Source organism: Podarcis melisellensis (assembly GCF_964234715.1).
Source record: "Podarcis melisellensis genome assembly, chromosome: 2".
NCBI lineage: Eukaryota > Metazoa > Chordata > Lepidosauria > Squamata > Lacertidae > Podarcis > Podarcis melisellensis.
Genome location: NC_138529.1, coordinates 39,689,943 through 39,717,011, shown reverse-complemented (window position 1 = coordinate 39,717,011; position 27,069 = coordinate 39,689,943). Strand labels below are relative to the sequence as shown.

The following is a 27,069-nucleotide window of genomic DNA, read 5'->3' as shown; positions in this document are numbered from 1 at the left end:
GTGTCTACCTCTGTAGCAAGAATGAAAATACAGCCGTTCGGTGGGGGAAAGACTGATCACTCTTATCCCTCACTCACAAACCTGCTGCTCTCCTTCCTAGGCACAGAGGAAGGAGCTTCCTGCATATCCCTGCTGGAGGAAAGCAAATCGCTTCCTCTGCAGCTGGCAGAGAAACCAAGTGAGCTTCCATGCTGGTAAAGCTGAGCCTCTTCCCCCACGGCCAGCATGGAAACCATGTAGGCAAGGGGCAGAGACAACTGCCCCTGCTTATCTGTTAGGAGGCTTTATAATCATAATAAAACCTAGCCCACAAATGTTGTGATCCATGCAAAGCAAGCAGTGCTTAGGTGAAAGAGGCCAAAACTTTTAAAATGCCAACACCCTGTCCTGAAGGAGAGTGCTTGCGCTCCTTTCTGTGGCCTCCTGCCAGGCCTGCCTCCTGGACTATGTGAAACAGGAGGTCTTAGACTGCTCTGGCAAGTCACGCTGAGGGGAAGGTGCCTGTGAAGGTCTTGGCTCAGGGTCCACACATTCCTGACTGCTAGCCTCAAGTTCAGTATTGTTCAGTTCCTCAGCCCATGGGTGGTACAAAAGCCAAAGACTCAACCAGTTCATCCTCCCAACTCTGAGCTTGAGGCTGAGGCCATGGCAGCTAAGAGGCTACTTTTCTTTCGTTTTTGTTTGTTTTTTTAAAGTCAGGCTAGCAACTTTTCAGGGCTTATAATGGCAAGGCTGCTCTAATCGTCAGCCCTAGATGTGATCATTTAAACTAAAAGAGAATATGTAAGCATACTCCCAGACCAAAGGGCAAACTATAGGTAAAAAATAATGCTAAACTGGAAAAGGTGCGTTTCACAGCTCTAGGAAAAAAAGAAAAACCAATCATGCGCTCCTCAAGGTCAAGAACCAATCATGCACTAGGCATTTTTCTGTCCTGTGCTGCCACCTACTGGCTCAGACAGGAATAATCAAACAGCTAACCGTATCTAACCTGCTTAGGTCTCTCTCTCCTCTCATGGAAGTGCAAGTATGAACAGACACACAAACCCTGCACCAGAGGTACACCTACCTACAAACAGAAACTGTAGCCTCTTGAGCGAAGGCACTACTGTTCCTGAGACACTGCTATAAATAATTTGTCCTCCTTTTACAGCTCGTTTTCTAGATCTAAGAGGCAGACCCCCAACATAGGCACAGGAACCAAAATAAAAGTACCCTGAGGCCCAATTCTATGTCCAAGAGGCATCCGCACCAATGTACTTTGGTAAATTTTGCAACTGATGGAAGAGAAGGGGAGACATAGTAAATATTTTATGACACAGTGGCATCTAGGCCATACCACACCATACATGAGATAATGATCCAGGCAGACATGGGCAGATTAACAGTTTTGAAACAATTCTTCACTTTTTAAAACTTATCTGAGATCTGTACTTTGATGACCTAAAAATTCAGCATACCCCTTTCCCATTGCTCTGCCTGAACCCAATGCTAGGAGGGGAAAGCAAACTCTGTTGTCAATTCACTTTTATACCATCACACATAGAAATGGAGATGATTAATTGTGGCTCTTCTACTACTGTTCGCGGAGGGGGGGGGACTATCATTGGGAGTGGTTAATAATGGTGCAGCAGAGACGATGTGCCGAAGGTTTTCAGTAGAACAGAACTATGAGAAGGTACAACACCGAAAATAATGACTGTGTGCTCTCTTGAACCAATCAAACTCTGAAAGCAGGACGGTCCTTACCATTCTGTTCCTCTAACTCATTCCCAATTTCCTGCCCCATCTGTTTTTGACGGGCTAAGACAGAAGAGAGAGCATCAAGACCAGCATCTTGCTCTGCACAGGGGAGAGAAAAAAATGAATCAAATTAAATTCCAGCGTTCTGATGCTAAACCCCAGATTTATGACCCACGACAGCTGAGCAACATTATGAAAAGTCTGCAACTGAAGTGTTAAAAACTTAATGACCCAAAGACCTCACCGATGGCATGACAATGAATTCCAAAACAGACAGATCTTAAGAAACTAAGGTAAAAGTGACAGTGCTGGGTAGTGTCTTAGAAAAGAAAATTTAGCCAAGAGTCCCAAACCCTTCAGAAACTGGATTTGCAGCTGCTCCTCCATCGTAAGAGCACTGGATTTTTTTTCCTCATTTTGGCACACTCATATAGTTTCCTGATTAAGCCTTTTTGATTTTCCAGGGAAGGTTTAACACGACTGAGAAACAAATAGGTGATGCAAGCACCAAGGAATCCAAAGGGTTTCTCAAGCTGCGTGTAAATGTGGCGTTTATGGGGGGAGATAATCCAACTCTTGGCAAGGGGAGCTGCAGCCAGCACAGCCGCAATAGAAGTCTCCCTCTAGCCTTACAAAATGCCCCCTATTGTAATCCAGAGCACATGGCATTACCACACCCTTGGTCCCAATGGCACTGAATTACACTCCAGTCGTACACAGCTCTCTTTTGTACTGGAGCCCTCTTGGAGAGTTGCTTTTGGGGAGGTCCTCCAAAGACAGCACAATCAACTACTGTGGGTAGCGTTTTGCAAAGGGGGAGGGGGTTCTTTTACAGGTGCCGGAGCGGGAGAGTTGTGTGCCAATGGCTGTTTAAGCAAAGAGGGCAAAAGATCAATGGCTAACTGATGGCTCAATAGATCTTTCTGCAGAAGCTGTTATTTTTAATTTTTTTAAAACCTCCCTACTTGACAGCATATACAATTGCTTTGAAATGCCCCCAAAATGTCCACGAGGTTTTAAGACAAGCACTACAGGAGCAGAGAGTTGTTGTGGAAAAGCTGGCTTACTGGCATCAAGACATTGTTTCCCATACAGATGGCATAGCCAAGCACCACACTGTTATGACTGCTGGTGCATGGGAGAGCACTTCCATGGCCAAAAATACTCCTCCTACCATCAGGGAGAAGGACGTAGAACTTAATCAGCAAAAGAGGCCTCACAACTACTTCACATAAAATCACTGTTCAAGGAAAAAGCATAGAGCCTAGGAGACAGAAATGATGACAATGAGAGGAGCAGGAAAGGGCTATATTCTGCGTGGGGAACTGGGTCTGGCTGGCAATGACACCAAGTGGCCTTTTTTGCTAACAGGGGTCGTCGCGCAGCAAGTTGAAACAGGCCCCTGAAGACAATCAGTCTTCAGAAGCCCCTTTCAAAGCACTATCTTCCAAGCCCTTTGTAGGCACTGCTAAAAAGCGATTGGCAGTGCCTGCAGGCCCACTTTTGGCTGAGCCAGGATTTTACCTGCCCCACATCGGGTGTTGGGCCAAAATGGCTTGAGGGCCAAACAGGGAAGCCCAGAGGACCTAATTGGGTCCGTGGGTCAGAAGTTCCCCATACCCAGGCTATTTAGAGATGGAAGACTGGGCACGGGGAAGGACTGGATCTACTTAAACAAGAGACCAGGGTAGATCTACACAACCTGCAGATCACTATGCCAATACAGCCTGCTGGGTTTATGCTGCTGCCTGACAGTTGCTTTGACAGCTCTGTTTTAAGGTTCAACACCTACAGCAAAGGCTTACCGAGCCCCAAGTAAGCCACATTTTCTTGGTGGGACACAAGCCACACCAGCCAGTTCTAAGCTCATAATGATGAGGCAGCCCAGATCAAGGTGCCAGACTCTGGTTGTTTCAAGCTAAAAGTGGCCTGCAAGATAAAGTGGGCCAGTAAGAATTTTCATCCCTCACAAACAAGCCTGGATAAGAATGAGGTTTCCCTATCTACACACTGACATACGTTAGCCTGATTAGTGTGAAGTACATCCAAGACCTTCCACCAGCAACCAAGGGATGCAGAAGACTGATATCTTCCAAGGAGCCTAGAAAATTCTGGAACTGAAACTCCGCTGGCACTTAAGGCTTGGTGCCTAATTATCTGAGGCATCTTAAGGAATTCCGGTTTAACAAGCCCGCTCCTAGCTACCCACAAAATTGTTTTTTCAAATGACGAGTGTGTGAACTTAAGCAGAGAAATGCCCCCTGGACTCAAAACAAACATTTAACAAAGTGCTCGAATGTTTTGGATGGTCAGGGACAAAACAAGCTGGACATCAGAAATCAATACCTCCATCCTATACAAAAGAAGGTGAAGGTGGAAGATTTTCTGACCTAGGTCACTGGAGTAAAAGGATGCAATCAACACCAGTGGCTATCAACCATGAGGCCTATGTATAGGCTCTAGGATAGGATTAAAGCTTTAAAAACCAAGAAGGATGACTTACCTTCTATAATTCTCTGTTGCTGCTGCTGGATTTCATGAAAGCCAAGCCCTCTTGTTTCCTCAGGCTCCTCCACAAGCCATGGGTTTATGACACCTTGTCTGACCCCTCCAGCCATTAGGCTAGACCTGAAAATATATATATTTTTTAAAAATACAAGCTTCAACATTTTAAAATAATTTATTCAGAGGAAAAAAAAAAACCCAGCAAGCCTGTCATAGTTATCTGAAGCTTTAATATAAAAAGTGCAACTGCATCTCCAAAATTGCACACGTACAAAATGTATGAATGACTTTTTTTGCATATTTGCAAAGATCACAACATGTGTATATTGTGAAACATACCCCCACTTTTATTCTTGCAATATATTTTTATACAGAGGAAGGAGCTGCAACTGCAGACTTTGAATGACACCAAAGCCCTTTTTTCCCTGCAGCTACAGCTCTGCTGCTCCCTACTTAACAGAGGGTGCTGGGAGAGGAGAGGACCCAGAAGGCAGGGCGGCTGCTGTGGTATCTGGCCAGCAGACCAGACTTGGGAGAACTCCCGCTGAATTCAGAGGGACTTGCATGCAGAATAGTGCACAGGCATGCACTTAACCTGGAGGTAGCATTTTATGCAACACTGCAAAATTAATATAAATGAAAGACAGAGACAGGCCCTCATATTTTGTTGAAGTGCATCTATGCAACAGAAGAAGAATGAGGTGTAATGGATGAAAACCAGGATCTCTACCAAATTCATTTCTGCAGCATACAGAAAATGTGTGGATTTTCAGTATGAGAGAGACACCTGCTGGCTAAAAATGCAAGTTGCACAACCCTTCAGATACATCAAGACTGGGGAATTTGTGACTCTCCAGGTGCTGTTGGAGTCCCATCAACTCCAGGCAGCATGGCCAATGGTCAAAGATGATGAGAGTTGGGTGAGCAACAGGTTCTCCATGCCCTAGATACATTTAACCGCTGACTATAAGAATATGCCATGCTAAAAAAAAGTGGCTAAAAACCGCTGACTATAAGCGGCTAAAAAGCGGCTAAAAACCGCTGACTATAAGAATATGCCATGCTAAAAAAAGAATATGCCATGCTAAAAAATGGTTGGATAGTGTCTTCGAAGCTACAAACATGAGTCTGACCAAACTGTGGGAGGCAGTGGAAGACAGAAATGCCCGGCGTGCTCTTGTCCATGGGGTCACGAAGAGTCGGACACGACTAAACGACTAAACAACAACAAAAAAGGGGGGGATCACTTTACCTAGAAAGAGTGCCCTGTCCACCAAATCAAATACCTGTCTAACAAAAGAATTGCATGTTAGTGCTTAGAGTTTACATCTGCTTTGCATGGAAAAAATGCCAGGCTCTGTCCCCAGCACCTCCTGATAGGGCTGGGAGAGACTGAAATCAGCATTGGCCCTCCAAGGTCTACTGAAGTGACAAACCTGTGGCTCGGCCCAGTCTGTTAAGCTATTTTTAGTAGCCCACAGCTCTTTTCCAAAACTGAATGCTTCCAAAACTGTTTGCTGTGCTTTTCTAAGGCCTTCTGACAATGGTGCTACACCAGAGGGAGAAGCAGCACTTTTCCAAAGGTAGTAAGAGGCATCCAATGTTTGAAGGGCTTTCCTCCCCATTCATGGAAGAGGAGAGGAACCTCTCCTCTTAGAACAGAGCTGCAGTGGGGAGGGACCTCTCCTCCTCGGCTGGCTGTGCATGCAAGTGTGCGTTGGCCACATCCACCCCGTGGATGTATTTGTCTACGGCAGGGGTTGCTGAGCTAGATGAACATATGATCTACCCTAATATAAGGTAGTTTTTCTATGTTCTATAGTCAACCGCTATCTCACCTGTTCGGTATCCACCAGACACATCAGTTAGCTAGCCGATAGCTGTATTTTTTTTAAACTGATCAAATATGATGGTATATGAAGAAGTGGATAGGCCCTGCTACTATGAATTGGCAAAGGCCTTAAGATGCCACAGCATCTTCTTGGTCTTTTTTTTTTTTAGCAGAGAACAGTTCTTCATTTACAAATCCAAATAAAATGAAATTTGGGGGACCCAAAGCATTGATCTCCAGCTAATAAACAATCCAGGAAGCAGCTGTATTAAATCCACTCTAGTTAAGTTGGCCATTCAATTTGTCACCTATTACACATGTCAGCCGCACTCACTAGGACAGAAGGAGCCTAAAGGTCATTTACCTGCTTGTTTTGTCTTTAATTAAAACCATCTTCACTTGCAGTTGAATTAAAACTACTACAGAAGAAGCAGGGCAGGATTTAATTGCTCTGCAGGGGGTTGGACTAGATGACCCTCGGGGTCCCTTTCCAACTCTGTGATTCTGTTCTTCTAGTTCCACTAGCAGAAGCCAGTTGAAGGGCTCCAGCTAGCGCAACAGAGCATTCCTCAGAGGACACCCACCCCACAAGAAAAAATGGCTCTGGGGGGTTGGGGAGAAATCCCAGAACAGCACCCAGAGGGAGGGGGGTCATTCTAGCTGGCAAGCTGAAGAGACTGCACTGGCAAAATGACTGCCAAAGCACTCCCCTAGTCTTCACCAGCCATATTATTACTGTGTGCCTCAAGAGCTCACAGTAATAATAAGCAAACAAAGCAGCCATGTGATATGCAGAAAAAATATATTCATATTTAGCAAAACAATCCCCATTGGCTTCAACAAGAATATTGTGTAATACAGTATAACGGGGACATTTGTGTTTTTTAAAAAGCCAACTCCCCTAGGGGACATTTTTACTCCTGTAAGGGGCCCAAGTCCCCATTAAACGTGGTCAAAATAAAAAGGTGTAGCTCTCATCAGAGTCTTCCCAAGAGAAGATGGTCTAGCCAAATCATCTGCTCCAAAATCCACAGCTGTGGCTCCACTAGCTCAAATGAGAAAAACCTTTTGCCATTTGAAAATGTCAATGGGGGGGTCGTGTAGTGGCACAGTTTTACCCCCAACCATGCTTTCTAGTTTTGGTTGTGGCAAGTGACCTGCTAGCATTTTAAAAATAATCTTTCTGACGTGTTTGGTAGCTCTCTTCCCACCCAGGGCAGCCCAACTTCCTCTTTCTTCTGATCTTCCTCTGTTTCATTTTGGCAGTGTGAAGATTAAAGTTTATCCAATTAGCCACCCACTGCTTTTGCCAAGTTAATCACTTAAATCTTTGAAATTGTCACAGCACAGTGGAGTGTGCAGATAGCTTTTGATTATAGGAGCAGATTTAACTAATTAAAAGGCTTAGCAATGTGCCCAAATATAAAGGAAGCTGGAGGGTTATAATCAAGGGTTGTGCCTCTACTTAACAAACAGCAGCTTATCTTCCCAACTGCATTGTTTCACTGGTTAATTCTTACAAAATTTCCCAAGAAACACAAATTAGTCAAACAGACCTTTCCCTAGACCGCGGCCACACATGAAGGCTTTCAAGCCTTAGAACAATCAACGTGAGTGATTTTAAAACAAAAACCCAGGTCATGTGACATTGGTCTATGTGATTAATCACATTTCCCCTTGTGAATATGGCAGTACAGTAATAATATTTGAAGTGTTTTGAGTACTTCAATCTGGATTCACAAATTGCTGCAAAATGTGATTTGGGTTTTCAAAAAAACATTGGGTACAAGGCCCTTGGAAGAGTCTGCATGGCAATATAGTGAATTTCCACATTTTTTTCCAGTACTGCTTTCATTTTATTTGCTGTATTGGTGCAGCAGGTGGCATTAAGAGGATATAGAACTGGAAGGGATACTGGAGCCATGTAGTCCAACCCTTAGGCTCAATGCAAGATCTGCCATGCAGGATGTAACTACAGCATCACCACCCAGCTTCGGATTAAATATCAGCAGCAAAAGACAGCCCACCTCCTCCTGAGACTGTCTGTTCCACTGTTGAGCAACATGTACCATTATGAAGCTATTTCTAACAGCCAAAATCTGTTTCCCTGCTATTTCCACCCACTGCTTCTAGTCCTGCCCTCTGGAGCAAAAGAGAACAAGTCTGCTCCATCTTCTACAAGCGAGCCCTTCAGTTATTTGAAGACTGCAACCATGCCTCCCCCTTTTATTCTCCGGGCTAAATGTAGCCTGATTATTCAAATGTTCCTCACAGGACGTTTCCAGACCCATCACTATCAGAGTCACCCTTCTCTGGACATGATAATTCCTGCTTAAAATGTGGCACCCAGAACTGGACATGGTACTCCAGATGTGGCTTGACCAGCACAGGACAGAGTGGCATTATTCCTTTTCTTGATTAGTGCAACTCATAATTGCATTTGCCTCTTTAGCGGCTGCATTGTCCTGTTGGCTCTCTCAGCTTACAATGCACACAGAGACACTCAGAACCTTTCCACATGTCTTGCTGTCAAGCCAGATCTCTCCCATCCTGTGTATTTGATTTTTACTTGTATTTTTAAACCCAAACACAGGACTTTACATTTATCTCTCTTGTCAGTTTTGGTCATGCTCCAGCCTGTCAAGATAATTTTGAATCTAGATTTTGCCATCTATGTCCTTAGCAATCAGATTGTTGAGAACCATTAATTGCTTACATCTCTTAGGCTTGGGTTAAGGACTTTCCAACATTTAGTGTATGTACAAGCACACACCCAATAGGTAATTCAAAATACATGATACAAATATTAAGCGCTCTACCTGTAGCCAGTCAAAAGCCAGCTACAAGGATGCCTTTTCAGCACTGCTGAAAGAAGCTCAGCTTGGGGTCTGGCAAGGCTCCAAGGGTGGAAGAGACTTCTACAATTCTATGCTAGCTGTGTAAGAAGAAGGAGGCTCCCAGGCAGATTGTTTTAATCACAACTGTGGCTAGCATTAGCTAGGGTTTTCAGTTTAGGAAGATGATAGCTTCCTACAGGTGACATGCATCATTTCATCACCCTCTTCATTCTATTTCCTTTTACACTCTCCATACTTCCAGTGACACCTCCCACAACTCCAACTACTGAAAGCTAGAGATGGGGACTTTTCTCAAACTGCATTATAAATGCCCTGCCATACAGGTTCACTCTAGGCATCAGCAAAAGCTGCATTATTAGTTTCGCAGGAAGTGGGTGGGTTTGCTCTTTTTGCCTTCTACTCTGTTACAGGATATCAATCTCCATTTCATTACAACTTCATCCATTTAATAGATTCTCTGATTAGGAGTCCAGCAAAGGGATCACGGTCTCTTTAGACGCAAGGAAAATATTAAGTTTAATATCTCACAATTTCCTGGACCTTAGCTTTGCCCCTAATGACATCTCTAGGATGGTTCATGCAATTGGCATTCTATGTGTAAGATACACAAGTCTCCTTCACATTCAGATATTGCATGGTTAATTTAAAGGCAACTGAATAAAATGGTTTGGGTCGAGAGAAATAACCGCATTGAAGCAGCTATGCAAATGGCACAACCCTTTCGGATACTGAGAGCTGTGTCCTAATTAAGTCTGACAATACCGGAAGGTAAGCTACTTGGGTGCCTCATAAAGCAATGCCTTGATCTGTATCGTGGCCCAGGTTGTCACTTAAAATAAGAATTAGAAGTACTAAGGCCACTGTACCACACCAAGAGAACTCGCATTAAAGCAGATTTCAAAGGATGTAAACTCACTGAATGGTGACCAAACGTAAACGGAGATTAATTTTGAGAATGCTTTCACAATTGCACACCATGAGGACAATAAGACATGTGATCACTGATGCAAGAAGGTTAATGAAGGGGATGACTACGGGATAGGACGGGGGGGGTGGAGGGAGAAGTGCGAAAAAGGCTCCTGAAAACATGGGGTGTACTTTAAGGATGGATCAAATAAAGAAAGGTGAAGCCTGCATATAAGAACAAGAAGAGAGAAACAAAATGCCCAATCACAGTCAGACCAAACTGGCATGACCCCACTATATCCAACCACACCCACATCACACAACTTCTAAATTCTGAAAAGAAAATATGAAAATAGAAATATGCATTGCCATGATGAAATAGAATTTGGCTTGTAATATAGAATGGTTGGGCTTTTCTAAGGGAAAAAAATAGCAATAATTATAAACCCCTAAGAGAGGAGCCATAGCTCAACAGCAACTACAGCCAGATTGGAAAGATCTAACTATCAGGTACAAGTTGGAATACCTTTTCTTTTAAAATACACATGCAAAGCTAAGAGTTACAGCTTTGGAGATTCTTGGCTGGCCAAGAGAAATCCACAGAAATTTCCATAGCCAACAATAATTCTAGCACTAGCAGTTTCTAACCGCCATCCACCTTTTTTTGGCACACTAACGTCCCCAATATTTCATTTATTTTTGTTTCAGAAAGGCGAGGATAGGAAAGGAAATTATAAAAAACTTGAAATGTAAGACGAATCCTGTTTACGGTGCAATTTGTATTTGTGGGTTCAGGGACAGAGGAAGCAACAGTTGCATGCTCCTCCTGGTGGCAATTCAGTAGTACTGAAATTCCCAAGACAATGTTGCATAGGCTCACTTTATGCTGTTGCTGGAGCATGAAATAAACGACTCAACTCAGATAATCCATCAACATGGAAAGCACTGCCCGACTGATTTCTCATGCTGAGTTAAACTAGCTAAATACAAAATCCAGCACACAGGAGAGCTGGAAGGATTTGCACTGCTTGCCAAGGGATTACAAGGCCAGGAAAACAATGAATCGATTAGACATTCTTCCACAGTTTCCTCTTTCAGCAACGCAGGCAATCCAAAACACATTTTCTCCACCTGAAATGTTGTGGGTGATACATATATGCTTTAACTATTTTAAGCTTCTGTGTAGAAGAGGTAAAAAGAGAATGGGATAGATCATCAAAATCCAACCAGCAGCTGGAATTGTTTTCAAAATTTATGTTGTTTATTTTTTCCTTTAGCTTAGGACAAGTGGGAAATTAATCAGAATATCACCATTAATGTTAGCATATAATCATTAAATATTACTAAAAGATGTATCAATGTAATGTAAAAAGTACATCTTGAACCAATTTGCAAGACCAATACTATGTACCACCACCCTGCTCCTTCCAAATTTCTAGTGTGACTGGTTTTCTTAAGGCATAGATCTCTACAGTTCCCTTACTCAGACAGTCCAGAACAACACTGCAAGGACAAGGTATGCACTGCTGGGAAATTCCACTCCATAGATCGCCCTGTAGCTCTGGATCATGTAACTGCCTTTCTTTTGATTGGCCAGTTTTCCTGGCCTGTGCTCTAAGAACACAAAACCACCCTGCCTAGACAAACTATGTGCAACTGTCTCTTTATTTCTCATCTATCTCCCTCATCCATCCCTGACACCATATGACTCTTAAATTCCAATACACGCTTGCTTTCTGTGGCCATTGTAATGTGAAGTTTTGTCTTGCATGGCTTCTGAGCCCATCACTGTTAAAGTCTGCTTTGGCTTGACCTTGGCTCTGAACCACTTAAGACACTCAGCCTTTTAGTATGACTGGCTTTGATGCAACCTTCAGCTCCGATTTTTTTATTCGATTCTGAGTGCAGATGCTCCATCAAGTCTGGGTACCTGGTCAAGGTACTCACAGAATACATGAAAAACAATATCCTGAAGGAGAGCATAACTGATCACACACAAAACAGGAGGGGTCTGGGTGAAAATAAGGTACAGCAGAGGCAGGGAACCTGTGGCCCTCCAGATGTTGTTAGACTCCCAACAGGCCCCAGCCAATATGACCAGTCATCAGGATGATTCCTGGGGTACAGGTACAATGGTGCTCCATAGCTCAAGACAGAGCTACTCTCATGCATTTCTCATTTAGAACTGTACCTTATCACATCCGGTTCTGTCCCCTCATTTTTGAAAGATGCCTGAAGATGACGATGTCGCGTGAGGAGGTCATCCACTAAGTTCTGCCGCCTGTCCCCTTCGAGTTGTGTTCTGCAGGAACTGGGTTAAGGTTGATTGCCAGAAACAAATGACTGAACATCTAGACCTCATACTTGTGGTATTAAATCACAAATCAAGTACGTTATGACTTCCTTATCCAGTCAGGAAGAACCACATGCGTACCTATCAGTACAGGAAATACCATACTAGATCTATACCAGAGAGGCCAGAGTTAAAAAATATCTAAGTTCTGTTATGACTAAATAAGGATATGAGGTTATCTTGTCCTAGGCAGAGAACTGACGACAGACTACTATCATTTTTATAACACTTTTCCATGTGTAAAAAGTACTTTACAACATTTACCTCATTTTATAAGTCTATAAGACACATGGAACGTTTTAAAAACAAACAGCAAGGTGGCAAAAGTCATTAACTGTGCAGAATTATAGCAAAACTTATAGCAGAATTCAGACTCACACATGCAACTACCTAAGTGAGCATCGACTTGTAATACAACCACATGGGCACAGCTTTACACAGCCCATTCAGTTGCGTGTGTAAAGTGGGCCCCAGTTGGATCTGACACAACATTTGCTGCAGCCCATTTAGTTAGGAGTGCCCTGAAGAAGTGCTTGCACCTACAGAACAAACCCTGGAAATAAAATGAAGACTGCAAACATTTCTTTTGTACCTGGGTTTTTCCCAAGTTGTTGGGGATTTTCTAAACACACACGTATAATTTAATGGTCTCGTTCCTTTTCCAAAACAGAATGCTGACCCACTCTTGTCTCACTGGCCTTCCTGGTATACAGCTGTTTACATGGATACATCTGACGTGTTGATACAGAGTGAAGCAAGAGGTCCTTCAGACGCTCTGTCTTTTCTTTGAGGTTTTGCAACAGTGACCGGATGGAAACATTGAGCTAAAAGGAGACAAGAGCAAAAGGGAAATAAGTGATATCAGCTCATCAGTGCTGCAATGAATTAGCAGATGGGACCATCCAGAAACACATAGAAATAAGCAAATAAAAACAGAGTATAGCTCATTATTACCCCATCAAAGTAGAGAAGAGTTACCTATGTAGGATAATTTTTTTTAAAAAAAAATCCTATTAGAACTTCAGACAGTTAATAGGAAGGTGCACTTACAAACTTACTCATGTATCTGAGTTGTTTTTGGCCCACTGATTTCCAGTTAAACTACTGCTTTTGTGAGCCAATGCCTTCTACAGCTTTCAAAAAGCAAGATATTCATGAAAAAGGATGCCAGCTATACACAAGAGGCTTGGAAAAGACCACTCAAGTTAGATCATTCCCCCCACCCTTAGGATCCAGCAAGAAACCTTATCCATTTTAATCAAAGAGCAACAGTCAGCCCTTGTAACAATACTATAGTGCCAAGGAGCCGCAGTAGACCCTGCATTGCTAGCCTGGTAAAGAATGCCAACCATCTTGGGAACAGAGAATGACCAGAAGAGGGCTACACTACATCCATCCACAGGGAACTGGTAATTTGTGGGGAATGTGGTGCTAAGCATTCATCAAGGACTTCATTCTGGGTCAGAATCTCAAGCGCACTCTTGAGGCAATCTACTGAAAGTCAAAGAGCAGCAAGTATTGCTAAGGTGACATAAGCTGACAGCTAACCCTGTTAAAGTCCAGGAACTCCCCAGAATTTCATGTCACTTTAATCCAAGGTAATGAAGCAATACCATCCACTCACAGGACCTTTCCCAGGTGACAATTCCTTGAGAACTAGCAGGTCCCACAACTGTCCACTGTCTTGTAGCACAACAATGGAAACATTAGCCATGTCTCACGTACACATTTGATTTAAAAGCAAAAAAGGGGTGGATGGCAAATTTCACTAACGCCCCTACGCTAAGTATGTTTACTTGGACGTAATACCCACTGATTTTTTAAAATGGGATTTACTTCCAAATAAATCTTAACTTCTTAGGAATACAGACTTGCTACATCAGGGCAAGGTGGTTGGAAGAGGTTAAGAAAACAAACAATTTTCTGTTTGAAGTCACAAACCACTAGCTCATTTCTGCAAAACAAGACGTTTTAACTACAGGACTTGTGCAGACACCTAACTGTGCTCTTATGTCACTGTAATTCATAAGGGAAACATTCTTGAGAGATTCGTGTCCAGTGTGGACTTACATTTGCTTTCCACATTTTTTAAAAAAATGTATACATTTTACTGAGGAATGTTTCCAATCTTTCACACTAAGCGTTACCTACCAACAAAGCAAAGAAATGAGGAGGGGAAGGACTAGGAATAAAAATAAGTTTTCTTTTGTCTCTCATTTGGAATGGCAATAGAAATGCTTGATTTTCTCACTACATTTTTAAAAAAACGTCTTAGCGCATGAAAGTGGCAAAATCCCAGAAAAACAAGACACTGATGACATTTCCCCTACTTGGCAAACATGAGAAAAGAACATTTTTCTTCATTAAAACATTCCCTGGCCACAGACAACATGACTGAGCTGCTTAATGTTTTTCAACATCAGCCCATAACATCAGTTGTTATGGCAATAAATATTGCAACTGTTGGAAGCCTGTTTACACTGGACTCAAATGCTGGCTTCCTACCTGCTCACTGAGCAAGTGCCTCCAATTCTACTCACGTACAAACATGGAAAGTTTTATTCAGGGAACTATTCGTCTGCTGAGCAGTGTATTTTGCAACATGAACCACTGTTCCTACAGTATGGGGAGAGCGCAAAGGAACAATAGGTGGCCCTGAAACATCTGCACTTGGTCACTGCTCTAGTCACAGACACACATTTCAAGATGTGCATCTTTCTTTCATACTTCAGGTATCTACTAAGTGAAACACAGCTTTGTGAAACAAATGCTGCATGTGAAGTAGCCCTAAATTATTAGGGCTCATCATACCTTCTGGATTCTCCTATCATCTGAAAGTGTAAAGGATTTTGCAATTTTACATGAAGCAAGTCATTTCAGTCCAGATTATTGAATATTTTCTGACTTGAGCTGGGCCTTTACCTGACAGCTAGGGCTTAGCTTCCATATTTCAGGATTAATAATACCATGGAAATGAGAACCTCTGCTTTGTCCCAACACTGGGTTTGTTCTGGTGCTGTTGCCTTCTCTCAGGGGACAGCCAAAAGCAATGACTTGACTAAGTGGTAAAAGAACTGCAGCAAATGTCCAGCTCACTCATTTTACCTGACAACAATACAGTTTCAAAGTGCCATGTCCATGTTCTGAGACAGAGGTGGTTATCTTACATCAAGAGCACCCTCTTTCCAACTGATATCATAGTATGTATCCTACCCTTACAAAACCAAACAAAATATTATTGTTTCAAAAATATTTATTCCAGTTTTTCTCTCACTCTGTCACTAGGACTTAAAATAGGTAACTATAATTTACAAATCCAGTCCAATGCGGAGGAGTGGGGGCAGAATAAAATAGCTAGTTACTAATCTCTACAGGCTTGGTCTGTTAGAGCACTCAGCCTCAAAGAATCTGATGTGTCTTTTAAGGATAGGAGCTCCAGTGTTATAAGGCAGCTACCAAGATTACCTTTCAATAGATTTCAGGTGCACACAGCTTGCTCAGTCAAGAGGACATTGGCTGCTGATCTTAAAAGATGTAAGAGAAGGTAAAGCAAAGCTGGAAGGTGGTCCATGAATTATGCAGTACCTTAGTTGTACTTTCACCATTCCTCTGACATCGATTGCGTTCTTGAATTTTTTCAGCAACCTCTTGGGCAGTATGGCAAGTGGATTCATACATCGACAACCTAGAACAAGTTAATATATTTTAACTATTATACATACATTTCTGCCTTTATTGTTCATCAAAATATTCAATCTTTCACCACTGCTCCTCGATCCATAAAGATGCCTATTTCAAGTCAAGCTGATTGTTTCTGTATCAGGTTTTGAGGTTATGCAGTACCATGCATGTTATGATTCCATAGCTGGCAGTGCATGGATGGAAATAGTTCTATACCCTCCAGGGTGAGAGCCTGGGCTCACTCCAGGGAGAGGCAGGAGACGAGTATTAGATCGTTCAGTGAGAGTGGGACATAAGTCCAATACTGCTTCATGTATTAAAAGTGTATCTTATTCTGTATGCTTGGCAATGACCTTTTGTGTGGGGGTTGAAAGTATGAGTAATTAATAGAGGTAATGTTTGGTGTAGCAAATGGTTGTAGTGGTTGTGTGAAATGGATGGTGAGTGAGATTGAATGAATGATTGCACATATGCTGTGCTGTTTGAAATTTTATATTATACTGCCTAGTAGTTTGCTCTGATTTTTTATTATGTTTATGGATTTTTAAAATGTATTTTGTGGTGCAAATCATTGGATGTGGTTTGTGGAACATACTGTGTATGTAGACTGCTTTCGGGTATTTTAGGTAGTAAAGCAGTCTATAGATGGAAACAAGAAATAAAACAAATATGGACAGCTTATACATAAAAAACATTCCTCCAAATTTAGAGCATAGCTAAAGAAGCTATCCCAACAAACATCCTATAGAGAAGCCAATATATTAATTGCAACCAAATTTTAGCAAGTAACAAGACACAGGATGCTGAAACACTACTGAGGATTTTTAGCACATGGTCACAATTCATAAACAGCACCAAGGTAAGATATTTTATTTTATTTCTATCCCATCCTTCCTCCAAATGAGCCAAGGGGGCAACAAGGCCCCACCTCTCAAATCTGCTTAGAGAATCCCTGGAACAATGTACAATCAGTGTTTGAAACAGATTGAAAGCTAGGAGCTAAATGGCACCTTAAACCTAGATTATGGGCAAAACAATGTAATGTCTAGGCCAGTGTTTCCCAACCTTGGGTCTCCAGCTGTATTTGGACTGCAATTCCCATCATCCCTAACCACTGCCCTTGCTAGTGAGGGATGATGGGAGTTGTAGTCCAAAATCAGCTGGAGACCCAAGGTTGGGAAAGACTGGTCTAGGCACACTTTTTTATAAGAATACAAACAAAGCTGAAAATGAATGAACTGCAGGAAAGATATTATGTTCATTTTTCACATGGTCTGGTCCTTCTCCTGCCCACCCCCCTAATATTCTTAAGAGGGTCTCTTCTCCAGTCTTCGGAGAGTAGCTGGAAGTGGGGAGGCAGACAAAGGTCCTTTCCTTCCACTCTGCAGTTTTAATCTGAAATCTTAGGCACAGTACTGCACCAGAACTCAGAAACAGCTTGTGCTAATGAAATTCCCTGTCGCAAAATGCACCTAGAACAATGGGAGTTTTTAACACTGTGTACAATGTACAGTGGAAGAAGATTGTTCCATTAGACAAGTGGAGAGGCTTGTGCTGACTGAGCAATCTCCTTAGTGCCACACTGAATTCACATGCAAACACTGTGGTCAACTTCCTCCTCTCAACAGTAATTATATGTGGTTGAAGCAAACATGCACTCAGTCAACCTAAAGAAAAAATAAAGCATCTCACTTGAAGTATTTATTGCTATTGTTATTGCCCTGGAAAGAATCCCTGTTCAAGTAAAGCAAACTATCTTGAATAGAATTCCAATCCCTTGCCAAACTTAGGGAGCATTGCTTTGTATCCCAAGCACAATGCAAAAGCCTTAACCAGAAGTGTTTTATCCAGCACAAGGAACATATAATTTATTTAGTTTTTTAATTCATTCTAGCTAAATATCTCATAATAAGCAAATAGGTTAGGCAATCCCCACCCCCAAAACAGATTGAGTCTACTACAAAGAAGTGTGCGTACTTAACGGAGGAGAAACTTGTCTCCTTCTGTTGCACAGTAGCACAACTCTATTACACCTAAGCACTTGCCGTATCAAAGGAGGAATCAAACAAGGAAAAGCTAGGGAAAGAAGTCATCCCAGCAAAAGAATAATGGATACAAAAACATATGGAATATGCCTAAATGGTGAAATTTACCGGGAAAATATGAAATCAAGATAACAGGTTTTTTTTAATAAAAGAATGGAAATGGCTTATTGAATATTTACAAATAAACTGTAAACATATAAGAACTTTGACAGGATTATTGCAATAACCTGCAGTTTTATAAGAGTATATATTTAAAGTAGATGAATAAATGAGTAAATTAAGTTAATGTGGAAGGAAGTTGAGTTTTGAAACGTTGAAATGATTGTAAAATTACTGAAATGTATAAAACTGAAAATCATAAATAAAATAATAAAAAAACAAAGAAAAGCTACACATGTGCAAATTCTCTCTGCTATGCTACTATCCAAGTACAAGCCTTCCTTTGTATCCACGCTAGGTGCAGGCTTTTTTGTCTTCTATTGCTACAGCACCAAGGCGGAAGAAGCTGCACCTGTGAAAATTCTCCCATCTCTACAGCAGTAGCCCCACAACTGATTCCAAAGAGGAGATGGGAGAGAAGAATGGTGAGGACAGAGGAGGAGAAACCTCATACTGTATTGCAGGGGGAACGGGGGTGCTGCGTTTCTGGGCTGCCACTCCCACTGCCCCTAACCATTGGCCATGCTGGATGAGGTGACAAGAATTGTGTGCGGGGCGGGGGGCGGAGAGGCTACCACAAGCACCTGGAGGGTCAAACTCTCCCCATCTTCTCTGGCCGATATCAGGCCCAGAGTGAAGCCCCCCCTCCACTCCACCCCTTGGGTCAAAGGCAGCAGCCCCGAAGGGAAACGCTCCACGGCTTCAACCAAACGGCCTGCCCCCCCTCCTCACACATACAGACATTTACCAGGGGTCTGGAGCCATGGCGGCGCCCGGCCACCCAAAAAGCCTGTATTCCGAGTTCCGTGCCTGCAGCCGTTCCTAGTCAGGTCAGCTGACAACGGCGTCCGCGAAGGTTCAGGCGACCAACGAGACGGAGGAAAGCGCGACCCTCGGGCGCATTCGACGGAGGGGTCGAAGGGCGGGGCGTCGCTGAAAGCGAAAGAGAAAGGGGCGCCGGGTAGAGAGGGAGAGGGCCAGGGCAAACGGAAACCGCGCGTGCGCGAACCTGCCCAACAACTCGCGTTCAGCTTAAGGGGACCATGCTGCAGTTTCTGGGACCGCGCTGCAGCTTCTCCCGCTTTCCACGGCTGAGAGACGTGAAGTTGCTCCTAGACATATAGTATAGGGCGTTAATACGGGCTTGAATGCCCACATGCGAATTGTCCGTGGGCATCGCCTGGTGAGGAATTCTGTGCGACGCGGAAAACTTGCACATTGGTTGCATTGGTAACAATTAACAGCGCAGAATTCACCGTACCTGTTTTATGTCTGGCGCCACCGGGTTAGGCTCTCGCGGCACTGAATGAAATTATCCAAACTTATTTCCCCTGCTCTTTCCAGGCACGGGTCTGAGCCATAAAGCTCAGTGTCCCAAGTGTGTGGTTAGGTGGTTGTGGTGTTTCTGTTTTTTTGTTGCTTTTGCCCTGGAGATTTCCCCCTAAAACCCGCTGTTTAGCGCTCAGTCGGCGCAAACACAGGTGCGGGTTTTCTGTGGATTGTTGTTTGCGCCGATTGAGTGCTAAATAGTGGGTTTTCACGGGGAAAGGTCCAAAGCAAAAAAGAAAAGGGAAAATAAAGGTGCTCAGAGATGGAGCTTTAAAGCGAGGACCATGCCTGGAAAGAGCAGATAAGCTCTAAGTATTACTGTTATTTATATCAATCCTGCTGGCTCATTTGGGATAGCGCTGACTATGCAAGAGAGATTACTGCAACTAAATCTTGCAGGCCCGTGTCTCATCTTGCTATTATATAACATCCCTTAAGTTATAAAGGGTTGTTCCTTTTTTATGTTATCACAGCGCCATAGAATACTGTAGATCAGGGCAGGGAGCCCGCATCTTGCACATGCTGCTGGACCATTGGCCATGTGGCCTGGAACTGATTAGAGTTAGCTTCCAACATCATTGTTGCAGCTGCTCTACCTCTACTGTAGATTATTCTTATTTCAGAACCACTCAGTCTACAGTGTACACTCAGTCTACAGCAGGACACACACCAATCTTGCTTCACAATCTCCCTCTTCTTCTGGCAACCTAGGCTGCAACATCCGAAGAGACTGCAAAGCTTGCATCATCAGTATTTGAATCACAAACATGCAAGGGAGTGATCAGTTAAAACTGTTGCCACACTCTTATTTTTAATTATGTTACTCCATTGCTTCTTGACAGGTCTAACACTCCTTTACAAATGACTCTACTATCCCCTGGTCCTGAGGCATTATGTTGCTTTCCTGATTGTTATTGCTGTTTTGTAATAATTGTTATTACTGTTTTTTTAAATTACATGTGCTAAAATCTGCTAATCTAGGGCTCACAGCCATCATAACGGAGGCTAATACATAGTGTGACTTGGCCCTTGTCCTGTGCTTTCAATAGCAGCATGGCATGCAAAAAATTAGTTTGTGAAGCTTTTCTTGGCATGGAGATAAACTTACGGTAAGTGATGGCACAGGAAGCATCCCTGCCGGAAGAAAGCAATGAACTATGTAAAGCGTATCCCAAATCATAAATATGATTTGACTTATGCTGCTGTAATAATTGTGAGCTGCAAACTGCTGCAGAGAAGAAAATTTATGTTCATTAATAAAAAAAATTGTTCGTGTAATGGAAAACTAAACACAAATAAATGCTCTTTTGATAATTTACTATTGCTACTAACCAGGCCTGCAGAAAGATAACATTATTGTGCCAATTAATAAAAATATATTGACATTGTTTGTTTTCTGTTAGGTGGTGTGGCTGGTGCAGTGCACACAAAAATAGAGTTGATAAAGAGACAGGACAAAGACTAAGGGAGTGGGCACAGTTCACTAAATGTGGGTCAGCAATAGGGAGTATGCAAGAAGGTCCTTAACATGTACCGTATGGCACCAGTCTGGATAAACTTTGATGAGTCCCCAAATGCTTTGTAGAAGAAAGGAGGAGAGTTGATGATTTCAGAAAGGCAGTAGGAGTGCCAATTCCACCCTCCTCCCAGTCCCCCTCTTGTTGACAATAGCCTAACATTACTTTATCTCCTGCTCAATTTATGTACATCAAGCTGTTATCAAAGGCACTGTTGTTGTTGTTTTTTAAAGTGATAATACTAGGCAGAAGAAATGCTTACAAGGATTATTTGATGCTCATGCTTCAAAAGAATAAACAGATTTATTGCTTCTAACACAGCCAGTATGTTGTGCGTTAACAGTGGTTAACATCCAGATATCACTGAAGGCTGAAATCCTATGTATACTTAAAGGTAAAGGTAAGGGGACCCCTGACCATTAGGTCCAGTCGTGACCGACTCTAGGGTTGTGGCGCTCATCTTGCTCTATAGGCTGTTCACAGACAGCTTCCGGGTCATGTGGCCAGCATGACTAAGCCGCTTCTGGCGAACCAGAGCAGCACATTGAAATGCTGTTTATCTTCCCGCCGGAGTGGTACCTATTTATCTACTTGCACTTTGACATGTTTTCAAACTGCTAGGTTGGCAGGAGCAGAGACTGAACAACGGGAGCTCACCCCGTCACAGGGATTCGAACCGCCGACCTTCTGATCGGCAAGCCCTAGGCTCTGTGGTTTAACCCACAGCGCCACCCTATGTATACTTACTTGGGATTAAATCCCATTGAACTCTAGGACTCGCATCTATGAAAACATGCACAGGTTAGAGATACAGGAGAGGACTGCACAATTCATTAGTTTCAAACAGCATATCGTACTCTGATCACTTGAAGCTTCAGAGTCACTGCTATGGACTTAGACTGGGGAGACTTGGATTCAGATCCCCACACAACCAGAAAATTTACAGGGTGGATTATATCCCAACCTACCCCTCTCCATACTGACGGAAATCAACCCTGAGTGCTCACTGGAAGGACAGATTGTGAAGCTGAGGCTCCAGTACTTTGGCCACCTCATGAGAAGAGAAGACTCCCTGGAGAAGACCCTGATGTTGGGAAAGATGGAGGGCACAAGGAGAAGGGGACGGCAGAAGACGAGATGGTTGGATAGTGTTTTCGAGGTTACCAGCATGAGTTTGACCAAACTGCGGGAGGCAGTGGAGGACAGAGGTGCCTGGCGTTCTCTGGTCCATGGGGTCACGAAGAGTCGGACACGACTAAACGACTAAACAACAACAACCTTACATTACAACAGAGGTTTCTTTAGGCCACAGCCACCTTTTCCTGTGCCTGATGTCATTTATGTCCCTAGCTGTGGGAAACTTCAAGCAACAGCTCTAATGAAGAATCAGGAGCACACACTGTGCTCCCAATTCTTCCTGTGAATAAAGAGTCTGCTTCTTTTTCAAGTCAGTACCTTTTCATGTTTCCCTGTATGGGACATTCCTGGATTATTAGGTTGTTGTGAGAGTAAAAAGGGGAGAACCATGTATGCCATCCTGAGCTCCTTTGGTTAAATATTGGCATGCCTTAATAATTCTGCAATAAGAGTTTTCAACACATAAACTTAACATTTACAGCCATCCATGGCAGAAATGTCACATGCAAAGACCTTAGCTCCATGTGAAAAGAAGGGACAGTAGGCCATGGAGGGGGATGTACACTGAAAAAGGTTCGTGTTGTGTGTGTTCAGAGTAGAGTGTGTAGTCCTCATGGTGGATGGAAGTGGTGCATTGTGCCAGTCACTGAGCACAGAAAAGGGTTAAACAAGCATAAATGGATACCTATTAAATCATGGGTGTCAAATACCCTTTGTATGTGAAACTCTCGCACTTTATCTTCGGTAAGCCTCCTGTTTCAGCTTAATCGTATTATCATGTGGCAGTCCGCTTAAGTACATTCATGACAATCAAGAAGTTAATAATCATTAACAGGGCATTTTGGCATCCCTCTGGTGCTTGAAAGCAACCAGTCAAGAGTTTAACAGCAGCAATGATTACAGAAGTGAACTATATCCTCAGTTCACATTCCGCTGCCTTCTTGCAACATTCCCATCCCATTGCTCATTTCCTGTAGTAAGGTAAATCTATGTTATTTTGCTGATGCTTTAGAAATAGGTAAACAAGTAAAAGCAACTGCTTTAGGGTGTACAGTGGTACCTCAGGTTACATACGCTTCAGGTTACAGACTCCAATAACCCAGAAATAGTGCTTCAGGTTAAGAACTTTGCTTCAGGATGAGAACAGAAATCGTGCTCTGGCGGCGCGGCAGCAGCAGGAGGCCCCATTAACTAAAGTGGTGCTTCAGGTTAAGAACAGTTTCAGGTTAAAAATGGACCTCTGGAACTTATGAATTAAGTACTTAACCCAAGGTACCACTGTACAAAGTATTTTACACTTACAGCCACACTCCATGTTACAGTAAATGATGTTGCACTGGGGGGGGGGGGGGAGAGAGCTGCCATGAGGACCTCTGATCAGGATCATGGCCTGAGAAAGGGAAAGGGACCTTAACTCTCCCTCCCCATCATGGTCTCAACAAAACTTATTCATCTGAAGCTGCTACTTGTATTGTGAGGGAAGACTGTAGCTCAGGGATACATGCCGAAGGCCCCAGGTTCAAATCCTGATATTTCCCGGTAGGGTTGGGAAAGTCTTCTGTCTGAAGTTATTGAGAACATCTGCCAGTCACAGTGAAGAAGAAGAAGAAGAAGAGTTTGGATTTGATATCCCACTTTATCACTACCCGAAGGAGTCTCAAAGCGGCTAACATTCTCCTTTCTCTTCCTCCCCCACAACAAACACTCTGTGAGGTGAGTGAGGCTGAGAGACTTCAGAGAAGTGTGACTGGCCCAAGGTCACCCAGCAGGTGCATGTGGAGGAGTGGAGAGGCGAACCCGGTTCCCCAGATTACGAGACTACCGCTCTTAACCACTACACCACCCAGGCTCTCCGCACCCATTTACCCACAGGATAAGTCTATAGGCTTGCAGCTAATGGTAGATGCAACCAAAACCCAAAGAGGGCAGAGCCGGCAGGCTTGTATCAGTAACTCTTTTACTTCTTTCTCCCTCTCGCTCAGTGTGGTCAAGAGATCAAGAGTGGGCCCACAGCATCTGCTGGGCCACTTGAAATGAGTCGGTGTGTGGGTGTGTCACTGATTACCCATCACTAGTATAGACAATGCTGAGCTAGATGACAAAAGGTGGTTGATACTCTCCAACAAGCCTTCTATGAGCCGCCTCCTAGATGTAAATAGCACCGCACAGCACCTCTTTCAAGAAGGAGGCTAGGCTTATTGACCTGATGGCTGACGACAGATCGTTTGAACCAGCATCTCCCACTTTGACAATCGTAGCCCAACAATCTTAATCCACTTCCCTTACTTGATCCTCCCTCTGAACTGAATTCATGACTGGTCTGTCCCTATTCCTCCATGTATTCATAAACAACCTTCATTTTGTTTTATTTAGGCATTTCTGCACCACACAATTGGCTGTGTGCTCTGGACGGTTCACAATTGAAAATCAATAAAATGCAAGTACAGGACTAAGAACAATCCATGCAGAAAAGCACTGCCAGCTCAAAGTTAATAAAAAGCAGCATGAAACCACCCGACAGCATAAAATCAGTAAGCAGCACTTAGGAAATAGCAAGTGGAAGGCAAAATAGTTCTAAGGACTAAAATAATGGGGTGTAATATTTATCTGGAGAGCCATTTGATAATGGGAGACTTGATTTGGAAATTCTCTTGTCTTCTTAACATAGGAGAATACTGTTTACTGGCTTTGGCAAGGAGCTCTTTCTGGTCAGTCTATTTTTGAACTTCCCTGCTCTTTCTCATTAATTCTTCAATAAACGATTTTTCACACCCTGGAATCACAGAAACAGTGAAGCTTTTCCTTTGCATGTCCATCATAATTTATAGAATGCAGGATGATTTGTTTTGGTAAACAAAGGGCAGGATGCTGATTAAGCTTCACAGGACAGGAGAGGCATTATTAATCCAGAATGATTGTTTGCTTACTTGACAGTAACAATAGACACATCAACCACAAGAAGAAAAATCTTTGGTGCCCTTTTCATGAGTTAAATGACAGTATTTATTTTACTCATCAGTTTTTACATTGAAAGCTGAACCTCAGAGATTATGACACACCCAAGGTCACACAATGGTTTGCAAATAGTGATGTAAACCATTGTCCATTAATCTATGGTTTATTAAGCCATGGCTTAGTGCTCTGTGTAAATCCAGCCCAGCAGAGTAACTATTGTTTATTAACTATGTTTAAAGGTTGCCCATTAAACAATGTTTGTAGTTGGTTCATAAACCTTCATTAACGTTAATCATAGCTTAGCGTTACATGTAACCACTTCTTTAAAAAGGAAATTATAGAAGGCATAAAAAGTATACATTTTCCACTGAGCCACCACTACCCAAAAGCTACAGAACTGTGACTAAAGGGTGGTGAATTTTTTTTTCAAACCCTCCCAAGGCTCAGCTGTTATCATTGGTGCTTTTAATTGCTCTATGATGTAATAAACAATATTTAAGTGATTGATGCCTCAGCTTTAACTATGGTTACCATTAAAACCATGGTTTAGTATTCTGTGCAAACCAACTCAATGAATCCTTGCTGAGCATGATTTATTCATTCTATTTTTATCCCTCCATTCCTTTAAGCTGTGCAAGCCCACAGAAAAAGGTACCATATTCAAAAAGACCAACACAACAACGCAACAACAGGAAGCACTGGTTCTTCCTTTTAGCCTTGGCTTGAAAATTTGAGCAGTGGCTTGAACTTTCATGTGCCTGATTTAATATGCGATGTCAGGTCAGGAAAGCTGCGTGTCATTTGCCTAAAACAGTTTGGTGGGCTAACCTTCAAGGCCTGATGGATGACTAGGAATTTGAACCTAGATCTCCTTGGTCCTAGTCCAACACTCTAAACACTACAGCACAGTAGAATGGTATCATTCAAGGCTCTTGTCCCAAGCTAGCTACCGAACCTTATTTTACCCAGAAGTTAAGTCTCACTGAATTCAATAAGATGAGCAGATCCTTAACTCAGTGTGCACTGGACTTTGTGGGGAGGGGGCTTTGCTGCTGCAGAAGCCCACACTGCACCCATAGGAAGCATGGTAGAGCACACACTATTATTGCTATTGGCCATAATCATTGTGAGGTCCTAAAAGAGCAGGGGCAATTGTGGAAACAGCATACCCAACTATGCCCCCTCCTGGCTTCCACCCTGGCCACACTGCATATGTCCCTGTTAGGCTTGCTTCGTTACTTTCCATAAATGTGCATTGGGCTGTATCCTTCCTACAACCAAGCCCACTGGATTCTCCATGTCACTGTCAGGACACGTACATCATGAAACACTGATCAACTGATTACTCTGCTAGTGGCAGTAGTGTCTTCTCTCTCTCTCTCTCTCTCTCTCTCTCTCTCTCTCTCTCTCTCTCTCTCCCCCCCCCCCCCCTTGTAGTAGAATTGGTCTTAACACACCATGCAGCAGTTTTCTGTTTCCGCTTCACTTTTCTGAACCCTTTAGCAAAGTGGATTGAAGAAGATGTGGGGCTCAATTCCTGTCTTTGCACATTTGACATGAAGTAATCATGAAATATTCATCATGTTCAGCTGCATTCCTCATTGGGAGGGAATGGGGCCTCTGCATATTTCATTTCTTCCCCATTAAATTTTAAGAAAGAGTGATCCCTTGCTCACAATTCTTTAATTAGTTCTTTTTATCCACCTCCATTTGGCTTGCTTCGATTCATCTAGAAGAAGGCAACCTTCCAGATTGCTGCATGTCAAGAATATGCGAGGAAGAATGCATTTTGGCACTCTTCTCAATGTAGGCTTGGTCAGAGGCACTTACTTCTGAGTAAACATGCAACAGATCAGGATGCACATGATGCAAACTCAAGAGTGTGGCTGCAGCAGCAAGAACTTGTGGGGCAGAAATTAGTTTCATTGTTTGGGGCCATTAGGTAGCAACAGGTGCCACTTTTATTTAACCAATCTCATTCCTGTTCTCTTAACATCAGCTTGATCTATAAAAATTAGAAGATGATAATGTTTATCTCTACAGGCTATGA

General features: G+C 42.9%; 1 protein-coding gene across 1 annotated transcript in view; it reads right to left on the bottom strand.

The window, feature by feature from the left end:
• Positions 1–19,012, bottom strand: part of STX8 (syntaxin 8) — a 72,570-nt gene extending 53,558 nt beyond the window's left edge. Inside the window, exons 1-6 of the mRNA XM_081895749.1 lie at positions 18,830–19,012; positions 15,782–15,881; positions 12,926–13,020; positions 12,035–12,145; positions 4,247–4,371; positions 1,750–1,842 (exon numbers count right to left, since the gene is read on the bottom strand). Coding sequence (XP_081751875.1) covers positions 1,750–1,842; positions 4,247–4,371; positions 12,035–12,145; positions 12,926–13,020; positions 15,782–15,881; positions 18,830–18,846 — 541 coding nt within the window. The 5' untranslated portion in view covers positions 18,847–19,012. The remainder of the gene's footprint in view (positions 1–1,749; positions 1,843–4,246; positions 4,372–12,034; positions 12,146–12,925; positions 13,021–15,781; positions 15,882–18,829) is intronic.
• Between the last annotated feature and the right edge of the window lie 8,057 nt (positions 19,013–27,069).